General features: G+C 32.5%; 1 protein-coding gene across 1 annotated transcript; it reads left to right on the forward strand.

Moving 5' to 3' along the window:
* Positions 1-4,190: 4,190 nt before the first annotated feature.
* On the forward strand, positions 4,191-7,208 carry LOC131052944 (putative leucine-rich repeat receptor-like serine/threonine-protein kinase At2g24130). The gene is made up of 2 exons (XM_057987563.2): positions 4,191-6,687; positions 6,772-7,208. The coding sequence occupies exons 1-2, from the start codon at positions 4,191-4,193 to the stop codon at positions 7,206-7,208; spliced, it is 2,934 nt and encodes a 977-aa protein (XP_057843546.2).
* The last annotated feature ends 5,003 nt before the right edge of the window (positions 7,209-12,211 follow it).

Genomic DNA, 12,211 nt, shown 5'->3' on the forward strand with positions numbered 1-12,211 from the left:
AGATTAAAAAAAGAGGAGATTACATGTATATGCTTTGTTATCTAGGGATTAATAATATGTATATTTTTAAGTAAAAAAAAATAGGATATCAACTTAAGATGAAGTGTAAATCTTTTATGAAGGAAAGAAAAAGAAAATTAAGTTTAAAGTGTTAGTCATGTATTTACATAAAAGAGAATAATATGTAACATTTAGGAGATTGATTGCAGTCTACAATAATATATAAATAATCTAAATATTACTTTTTTAACTTCATACCTTTAGATTGCTAAAAGTCTTTATAATTATAAAAGTAAAAGAGTGAAAAAATTAGAAATAAATCTTTATGAAAATAAAACAATAAAGAATATACAAACAAAGATTTATATTATGCATTTCATTTAAAGACCACATTATAGATACATGCTTGATTAAAGAAACCCAAAACTTATCTCTTTGAAAGTACATTTTCATTATTTATTCTTCTTTTCAAAAATATTTCTTAAGAAATGCAAATAATACATAAGTTATTGCTTAGTTATCAACACTTTATCATGACTATCATATATTAGTAAATCAAATTTAAATAAACATCTAAATTAAAAAAGGTAGTTACATGCATTTATTGTTGAGAAAATTTCTAAGCTAATCAAATTTATGATGATCACGTATAACTCTAAGGCAATTGATAATGTTAGATATATTTTTTTGTTGTCTCAATTTTTTATTAAAATCATAATAAAGTTTACTTTATGATAATACATAATTCTTCTAAATTTATAAATATAATTACCAATATAAGTTATAAGCTTGCACTAATTCATCAACAACAATTATATATATATATATATATATATATATATATATATATATATATATATATATATATATATATATATATATACAATTATATATATATATATATATATATAGATACATATATACATACATACATACATACATACATATATATGTATATGTATATGTATATGTATATGTATATGTATATGTACATATACATATACATATATCTTTGTATATATATATATATGTAAACATATATGTATATATATATATATATATATATATATAAACATATATGTATATATATATATATATAAACATATATGTATATATATATATATATATATAAACATATATGTATATATATATATATATATATAAACATATATGTATATATATATATATATATATATAAACATATATGTATATATATATATATATATAAACATATATGTATATATATATATATATATATAAACATATATGTATATATATATATATAAATATAAACATATATGTATATATATATATATAAATATATATATATACATATATGTATATGTATAAATATATATATATATATGTATATATATACATATATGTATGTATATATATACATATATATATACATATATATATACATATATATACATATACATATATATATATATATATATATATATATATATATATATATATATATATAAACTTGATATGTAGCTTCAAAATAGTTAAGATGTTACTGAAATATGGGAAGATACACATTGCAAACAAATTTTTGACAATAGAAAAATGTTGGAAATTGGAGAATTAGATAGTTGATAAGATGGAAACATGAAATTTAGGGTAAAGCTCAAATCAAGGGAATTTTTTCTCATTTATAACACAAATACAATCATTTGATATATAATGGAGATGCAAGTATGTGATTTACAACACATATTGAGTAGCATGGGGGAAAAGACATGAGTTTGTTTACCACTAAAATCTTTGTGTTTGGTCTATTGTTGATTGATAATCATAATTAGACTTCATATTTCCCTTTCCACCGGATTTTAGGCTTTCATTGCTATCTGGTTCACATAAGTTCTGCATTGGATACATGCACAATCCAAAACCTCGAGTGCAAATCTACACCTTACACTGTTAGGTTATTTGAGATCATGTAGTAAATGCTTTTTCTTAAGCCAGCTAAGATAGGGAACAAACAAGTCTAAGTAATTTAAGTGCGGCACATATGACACTCAAATCTAGAGATCTGATTTTGGGAGGTAGAGACTTGAGGCATTTTGAAGTATTTGAATCAAAACCAATCAAAGAGGCATTTTTAAAATTAATTCTTGTGCATTTTGATTGTTGCCCCTTTATTAATGGAGTTTGCCTTGCAAACTTCCATTGTGGAACACCTTAAAATAGCATTTAAGCCTTAACAAGGGTTAGGAAATGTTTTATAACATACTTTCATGCATATTTCAGTCCTGTCCACAGTCCACTAACAACTATAACACGACAAAATACATAAAACAAAACTGTATTGTCACTCTTTGGCAGGAACTTCGCTGCTTTGTGGCAATGGGATTACTTTTATACTCATTGAAAATACTAGAAGGAAGATAAATCCATGAACATTTATATTCATATTTTAAAAATATTTTTCACATGTTTTTTAAGGATTTAAAAATCAAATTAACCACTTCCGACAAGAGATATAAAATCAGTCAACAAAAATCAAATAACTCTTACCTATATTTGTGGCTATATAGTTGCCACTTAAATCATTTTTTTAGGATTTCCTAAAAATCTATTCTATAAAAGTTAAATTGTATTTAGCCAATGACGGTATAAAAAAATCATTTTTACAATTTATAAATGTGAAAATTGCACATGTAGATTTTGGTAAATAAAAAGATTTAAAAAATTAGAAAAAAAAACTTGTTTCTAATTGATTCAAATTGATTATTTTAATAACTAATTAATTAAAAAAAAAAACTTATTACAATAGTCCATTGCCTAATGACAAATACTAATAAATTAAAAAGTGATGTAAACGTCCGCGACTTTCCCATGAGCATATACTTTACAATGCTGGCCAAGGCTCTCTAAGGTGACTTCAGAGAACTTTTTTTATTACTTTATTCTTGTTTTTCTCTTTACATCACATCCAAAAGAGATGACCTGCCATTTTTCTAAACTTTACGAGTAAAGAGCATTGACAGAGATAGATTCTTATATCCAGGAATACATTTTCTCTCATTTAGATCATTCAAGAACTTAAAGGAGTAGTTATTAGAACACTTCAATTTGGTGGATTAAAAAATAAACATTTATTTTGACATATTCAAATAGATATTTTGCATGATTGCTTGCTACTTACCAACTCTTTTCATGGCAATTAAACTAGTCTTTTACAACAATTAATATAAGAAAATGTCTACCATAACAATCTAGAACCTGTCTAAATGTATTTCAAATATTACTAGTCCTTAGAGCAAAGCAATTATTGGCAAACCAAATGAATCATGAAGCCAAAATGTGTACATCTAGATGAGTATCAAATTAATGCATTAGAGGATAGATTCATGAACATGAAAACAAATATATATATATATATATATATATATGAACATGGATATGTGATTATTTTGGGAGATGGATATATGATTATTTTGGGTAGCCTTCTGGTGGTGATTCCAACGGATTCAACTTCTAATGTGCAAGATAAAGAAAAAGATGAGAGTTGGTACTCTCTCATGGACACTTCAGAGCTTGTTGACATATGAGGTAAAGTGAATGATTGAAACGTTTTTCGTTCCAGTTGTTCCCCTACTCGTGTAGCTTAATGATTGGTTATGTTATTGTTTTATGATTTAGACTACGCCCCCATTAAAACTAATGAGATGTGATTTTATATTCACCCACCATTTTTTGTGTATATATAAACTATTATATCTTTATATTAATGATAACACTTAACACCTAATCATAAAAAAAAATTAAAAGCTACCAAAATTATATGTTTTAAAAATTATTATCTAATATTATCCTTTTTATAAAACCTTATATTAACATAAAAACATATATATTTATTAAAAAATATATATATTTATTAAAAAATCATCTTTATGATGATTGCTTAGAGGACGTCCAATCCTCTAGCATCCATGGGAAAGAATGAAATTAAATTTGTGAGATTCAACTTAAATTAATTTTTCTTGAAATACATCGACGTCGAAGTGCATACCGAACACGCCTGGCCTCACAGTAGTTTGTAGGCACTGAATTTCGTAATCTATTTATTCCTCCTCCAATCCACTCTATTCTCTTCAATTGGCGTCCTTCTGTGTTTTCCCTGCCTCACAATTGGTTTCCTTATGCGTTTTCCCTGCCTCACAGTAGTTTGGTCTACCATGGCTACTCTTTTGTTACTTTTAATACTTTCCATATTTTTAATCTCCGCTTTACCTCATTCTCTCAATAATCTCTCTCATCATCATCAACAGGAAGAATTGCTCTTGCAATTCAAAGCTGCCGTCTCCATCAACGGCACTTCTCTGCCCGACTGGACTCTCCTTAACCCTTTCTGCAACTGGACTGGAATTATTTGTCATGCCTCTTCTCAATCTGTCCGTACCATCAATTTAACTGTAATGAGTTTAGACGGCACCATCTCTCCTGTGCTGGGGAATCTCTCCTCTCTTCGATCCCTTGATCTCTCCGGCAATAGCCTCACTGGTACCATTCCACCTCAACTCGGCCAACTCCTAAATCTATGGATACTTCGGCTGAGCCACAATCAACTACAAGGAACCATCCCGCCTGTTCTCTCTGCTTGTCGCAGTTTGTATTATCTGGCACTCTCCTATAACCAATTGAACGGCAGCATTCCGCCTGATCTGAGCCTTCTCAGAAGTTTGAAGTACCTCTACTTGGGCGAAAACAGTCTCACGGGCACCATTCCGCCATCTTTCAAAAATATGTCCGCCTTAGTTCAGTTGGGGATGGGCCGAAATGAGCTCTACGGCCCCATTCCTCCTGAATTGGGAATGGTTATTTACTTAGAGCAGCTTAGTTTATTGGGAAATCAGCTTAGTGGAAACATACCAAACTCCTTGGGAAATTGTTCCCGTCTCCAAATACTTAATTTAGATACAAATCAACTCGGGGGAACGGTTCCAATGGAGCTGGGTAGGTTGAACCTACTTATCCGGCTTTCGCTACACTCCAATCAACTTGTTACTGACAACAGTAACACGTTGGCCTTTCTCACTGCTCTCACAAATTCCTCCAACTTGCAAGAAATAGAAATTGCACTCAATCATTTCACTGGTATATTGCCCCCATCAGTAGGCCAACTGTCGTCCAATCTTAATCTCTTGAGTTTACAAGGCAACATGATAAGGGGAAGCATACCACATGAGATTGTCAATCTGACAAACTTAACTCAGTTAGATTTAAGCAATAATCTTTTCAGTGGCAATATTCCATCTGGAATCAAACGATTCCGGGAGATGGAAATATTGCAATTGAGTAGAAACAAATTAGAAGGAAGCATTCCAAGTGAGATAGGCCAAATGCAACGTCTGGGACTCTTAGATCTTAGTGACAACAACTTATCTGGAAATATACCAGATTCCCTTTGTAGCTCCCAGCAGTTAAGACGTCTTTTTCTTAGTCACAACAATTTATCAGGGAATATCCCTGTTAGTATGGAGGGATGTCAGAAGTTGGAGCTCCTTGACTTGTCTTACAATAAACTAGGGGGAAGGGTACCTCGTGAAGTCATTGCCAGCCTTAAAAACCTGGCATTCTACCTCAATCTTTCATGGAATTCTCTTCAAGGGTCGCTGCCACAGGAGATGAGTAAAATTGTAATGGCTCAAGCCATTGATGTATCTGGAAATCAACTTACTGGGGCTATTCCGAATTCTCTGGGAGACTGCACGGAATTAGAGTACTTAAATCTGTCCCACAACGTCTTTGGAGGACCGATACCAGAATCACTCTCCAAATTAAAAAATCTTCACGAAATAGATCTTTCTTTCAATAATTTGTCAGGGCAGATTCCAGAAGTAGGGTTATTTCCAAATAGAACTGTTGTAGCATTCTTTATGGGAAACCATGGCCTATGCGGCCCAAAAAATTATTCATTGCCTCCATGCCCAAATCAGACCCGTAAAAAACATTCTCTGCTTAAAATAATAGTCTTCTCTGTTGTTGGAACCATTGCATTTGTATTATGCTGCTTCATTATAGGAATTCTATGGAGGCATAAGCGTTCAAGGCAACTTATCCGTCCCTCCAGCTTTATTTTTCGAAGGCTCGGCTATCAAAAGTTTTCTTATGAAGATCTTGTCATTGCAACAGCTGGATTTGATGAGTCAAACTTGCTTGGAGTGGGTAACTTTGGATCTGTCTACAAAGGCATCTTGAGGGATGGTCAGGTAATTGCCATCAAGACTCTTAATTTGCAAAATGAAGAAGCTCTTAAGAGTTTTAAGAGAGAGTGCAAATTATTAGGGAGGATTCGGCACCGCAACCTCATCAGAATCATGAGTGCATTTTTCTACCCCGACTCCAAAGGTTTGGTTCTTGAATTTGCATCTAATGGGAGCTTGGAAAAACATTTGCATCCTGACAGGGATGGTCAAGGCTTTTGCAAATTGGTGTTTAGTGAGTGTTTGAGCATTGCTGTAGATGTAGCCCACGGCATGGAATATTTGCATCATGATTGTCCTCTACAAATTGTGCACTGTGATTTAAAACCTAGCAATGTGCTCTTGGATGCCGACATGACAGCCCTTGTCACTGATTTTGGTATATCCCGATTAACTAGTACAAATTCCATAGATTCACTCAGTACAACAACATTTGCACTCAAAGGATCTATTGGATATATTGCTCCAGGTAAAAATTTTGAGGTTTCTTTATATTGACAGTAACAGTTTCCTTATTAGCCTTTAGGAAATTAATGAATGAAATTGATTGCAGAGTATGGATTGGGTGGAAATGTTTCTACAGAGGGAGATGTTTATAGTTATGGAATTCTGATATTAGAGATGGTTACAAGGAAGAGGCCAAGTGATGACATGTTTGTGGGAGACCTGAGCTTGCACAAGTGGGTGAGATCAGCTTTTCCAAACAGACTGGCAGAAATTGTTGATGGCGAGCTATTGAGAGATGTGAATGAAAACATGGAAGACAAGAAATGTCTTATTTCTTTCATTCAAGTTGGTTTGCTTTGTAGTAGTGAATCGCCAAGTGAACGACTTTCCATGAGAGATGTAGCCAATGCCTTGGAGAGCCTCAAGACATCTTTAATGGGAGGTGCAGCTGCTTCTAATTTAACAGCTACCATATCAGAACTCCTGGACAATACCAATCCCACAGGAACATTGGCATCCGACAGTGAAAGTTCTACATTTTAGATGTTTGATAGTTTCAAGTTTGTCTTCTATCATATGCTAGTCTTTTTTCTTCAAAAACCGAATTTGTATGTTGTTCCGATTCATCTGTTTTCATTAGACTACTTTGAGAAAGTGTGATGTTGTCAATACATACTGATAAAATGCAAATCGTGTTAACATATTGTCTTATTTATAGGACTTCATCTTGTAATCTGCAGAAGTTTAATAATTGTTTTTCTTTCGCTCTCTAATGTTAAATTTTACATTTTTCATTTCTAAGATAGAGATATAATTACATATATTTTTTAATTGAACATATGAAACTAACAAAATTTCTATATTATATGGGGTCTTAGCAAAACATTGTAAGGTTGCACAACCGTTTCTAAATTAATGTTTACATTTATAATAAAGCTATTTTTGTGATTTAAGATTAATTTAATAAATCAGTTTAATAAATAATTAATTGGGAAGTTGCATTTTCATAAAATAATCGATTGAGAAGAAACAAAAGCTTTTTAAACCATTAAATTGTAATATAAAAATATGATATGAATTTTATTTGTAACAATAAATAAAAGATGAGGTATGTTAGTTATTGGTACAAATACACCTTCCTGGATTTCTTCTTCACCATTTACTCTTCTTGTTATTAAGAATGTCAAACGATTGTAAATCTCATTTTGAAGCTCATCTACAGTTGCAATATACCCATACACTTCAAGGGGACTAATTACTTGCTAGCATCCATGGGACTTATAAGTGCAAAAAAGTATTATTTCCCCTGCACAAAACACATTGAATGCCCATTGTTGTACTCCAAGCAAAGTGCCAAGGACTCTACACTTGGTTGCATTAGTTCTTGGTAATGTTCAGATTTGTTAGTCAGTGCAAGTCAATTTCGGTCAAGCATAGTTTTGGCATACTATGCCTACTGATCAATATGTAATTTCCACATATCATGTATACAATATTAGTCCTGCTAAATTTCAATCTTTTGTTCATTCTTTATAGATCTCAACCAGAGTATAGCGGTAGGTTTGTTGTGCATAACAACTCCAAATCATGATTTACTCTCGATAATATAACAAGGAATGTTCAGTTTTGTTCAAGTTTAGAAGAAGCTCTAAGAAATCATAATGTGCAATGTGTTAGGTCCCAGAGACAACTGAGAGGGTGGGGGGGAGGGGGGGGGGGGGTGAATTAGTTGTCAACTAATTTTAAACCAAAAGATAACTTAACCACCTTAATGCTTAATACTGGCCAACCAGTTAAGTATGCCGGTAGACAATGTTAACAGTTATTAGCTATACCGGTAAAGATTAATGCATGAAACATAAACACAAAGTCATCCACAACATATGACACCAATATTTGTACATGGAAACCCCATAAGGGGAAAAACCACGGTGGGAAACCTTAACCACAATCAGATGAAACTACTGCAGATTGTAAGTGTACATAAATGGGGTCTGCACATGCAGAAAGACCAACAGCCTAGAGCTCACTGCTCAATCACAAAATGGGAGTCACACTGACTACGGTTGGATGGTTAAATCCAATAAGAATGTACTGCACAAAATAGCATCTTCATATGTTGGTTTTAGTACCCATGTAATGCTGGTATGCTTTCACAAAAACCTAACTTCACCTTCAAATGATGTCTTCGTGTATAGCTCTGCTTAATCTCGCATATACCTTCACACAATTTTTTTTTGCATTCCACATTCAATCTTACAATTAAGATCTTACATTTATATCATAACCTAAGACCAATTTTAGTAGGTTGGCTCTACAAGATATTACAATAAAAACATTTTACAAACAATATAATGTCCGATGCAATAACCGATTGAACATGTCGGCATAATGCATTTACACAATAATTAATCATTTCCTTGGTGTGCCATGCTGATCTAGAAAAGATAAACCTTCCGGTGTAACCCTAGGTAACCCTGGACCTATTTGCTAGTAAAAGCAAATATGCAAATATTAATATACCAATGAACAAAACTCCAGGACAAGATGTCCAAAAGATGTCTTTGACATTACCAAGTGTCTTCCACATAATTCTGAGTGCTGGTGATCATTATATCCTGCCGGTGAACCATATACCAATAAATATGCAATAGTTACTTGCTTGCCGGTGAATGCTTCTGGATCTCCAAAGTGCTAGTGTTTTAGTAGGTGTTGACATCAATGACAAAACCATACCAAAATACCAACAATCTTGCCCTTTGACATTGATGGCAACACGAGATGGGAAAACCATCAAAGTGCCAAAACAGAAATGCCAAATACCAATAATCTCTAAAAAGATCATAACCAGAATACAAAGAGTAATAGTCTCTTCCAAACAACAATTTCTCCCCCTGGGAGCAACATGTGTTTTCCAAAGTTTCCATACCAATTTCTCCAAAAGATAATGTGTTTTCCATAGATATCTCTCCCCCTTTGACATCAAATGCCAAAGTTACGATAATACCAAGTTCATATACAAAATATCAACTACTCCTCCTAAGAGTAGCTTCCTCATCAAAGACCGTAGTAAAAGTTTTGTCTTTTAATTATGCCAGTTGATGACAATCATCAACTGTCTAAATCTCTATCGGTGGTCATATGACTCCAAGCTGATCTCTGAGATATTCAAAAGTCTCCTTAGGCAAAGGTTTTGTGAAAATATCTGCAAGCTGTTCTTTAGTGTTCACATAAACCAGTTTTATCTAATTTTCTTCAACTTTTTCCCTTAGAAAATTCAGTTTGATAGAAACATGTTTTGTTTTAGAATGTAGTACAGGATTCTTAGATATATCAATTGCTGCAGTGTTATCAAAATATATGGTAATAGGTTCCTTGCATTTTACCTTTATGTCTTTCAACAATTGCTTAAGCCATAGTACCTGTGTACAATTAGTTGCTGCTACAACATATTCTGATTCTGTTGTTGATAAAGATGTACAACTCTGTTTCTTACTCAACCAAGAAACTAATCTTTTTCGAAGAAAGAATGCTCTGCCGATGGTTCTTTTTCTATCATCCACATCTCCTAACCAATTTGCATCTGTGTATGCACAAATTCAAAGTTTTCATCTCTAGGATACCATAATCCAAGATTTATAGTGCCTTGTAAGTACCGGAAAATCCTTTTTACTGCTAATTCATGATTTTGTCATTTGTAGTCATAGGTGTGCTTACCAGTTTAGAATTTTTCATCCCAAATTTCTTTAGTAACTCTTTTAAGTATTTGGATTGACTCAAGAATATACCTTTGTCAGTTTGTGAAATCTGCAATCCTAAAAGAATTTTATTTCTCCAATCATAGACATTTCAAATTCTTGTTGCATTTTAGTAGAAAATTCCTTACATAAACCATCTTCTCCTCCAAAGATTATATCATCAACAAATACTTCTATAATCAAGATGTCATCATTAGTTATTTTGTAATATAAATTGTTGTCTGCATTTCCTTTAGTAAAACCAATCTTTAAAAGATACTTATCCAATCTTGCATACCAAGCTCTTGGGGCTTGTTTCAGTCCATACAGAGCTTTCCTTAATCTACAAACCATATCATTGTCATCAGTCAAAGAAAATCCATCAGGTTGTTCAATTTATACTTCCTCTGTAAGATCTCCATTCAAAAATGCACATTTAATATCCATTTGATAAACTTTGTAGTTCTTCTGTGCTGCAAAAGCCAAGAATAATCTATCTGTCTCAAGTCTAGCTACCGGTGCAAAGGTTTCATTGTAATCAACTCCTTCTTTCCGAGAATATCCCTTACACACTAGTCTTGCTTTATTTTTGACAACCTTACCATCTTCATTAAGTTTGTTTCTGAATACCCATTTGGTTCCAATTACATTTTTATCTTTAGGCCGGGGAACTAATGTCCAAGTGTTATTTTTCTCAATTTGTTCTAATTCTTCTTACATAGCTTTAATCCAAAATTTATCTTCACATGCCTCATTAACAAATGATGGTTCTATTTGAGAAATAAGACATACCTCTTCATTTGCCAATCTTCCTCTTGTCATAACTCCTTTAGATTTATTTCCAATTATTTGATCTTCAGATTGATTCAGCCTTACATACCGGGGTGTCTTTGTTTGTTGTTGTTCTTCAGTTATTGTGGAATCCTCAGATGGTACCGGGGTAACTGGATCTTCATTCTGTACCGGTGGATTTGGTGTAGGTTCATTTGTCACAATTTCTATTGCCAGTTTAGAGTCTATATACCTTGAAGTTCCTCTGAATTTTTCATCAATTTTTACATTTGTACTCTCAACAATTTTCTACAATCTCTTGTTAAAACATCTATATGCCTTGCTCTTAGATGAATAACCAAGAAATATTCCTTCATCACTTCTAGGATCAATTTTGCCAATATACTCATCTCTTCTAATATAACATTTACTTCCAAAAATTCTGAAATACTTAAGAGTAGGAGTATTACCAAACCATAGTTCATGAGGGGTCTTACCGGTTTCACCTTTGATGTGAACTTTGTTGAATGTATAGACCGTTGTGCTGACTGCTTCTCTCGAATACACATGTGGTAAATTTCCTTCTAATAACATACTTCTTGCTGCATCCAAGATAGTTTTGTTTTTCCTTTCAACAACTCCATTCTGCTGTGGTGTCCGAGGTGCTAATAGCTGTCTTCTAATTCCATTCACTTCACAAAATGTATTAAAGTCCTTAGGTGTGAATTCTCCTCCTTGATCTAATCTTAAACATTTGATTTTCTTACCGGTTTCATTTTCAACCATTGCTTTGAATAGTTTGAACTTTCCAAGTGCTTCAGATTTTTCTCTAAGAAAAGTAACCCAACACATTCTAGAATAGTCATCAATGATTAGCATGAAATATCTATTACCTTGTAAGCTTTTAATTCTAGCTGGACCACATAAATCAGTATGAATCAAATCAAGAGCATTATTGGATTTTTCTGGAATACTTTTGAAACTAACTCTAACTTGTTTTCCAAATTGACATTCCTTACATATTGTGTTCTGAGGTTT

Source organism: Cryptomeria japonica, chromosome 5 (assembly GCF_030272615.1).
Source record: "Cryptomeria japonica chromosome 5, Sugi_1.0, whole genome shotgun sequence".
In the NCBI taxonomy this organism is placed as follows: domain Eukaryota; kingdom Viridiplantae; phylum Streptophyta; class Pinopsida; order Cupressales; family Cupressaceae; genus Cryptomeria; species Cryptomeria japonica.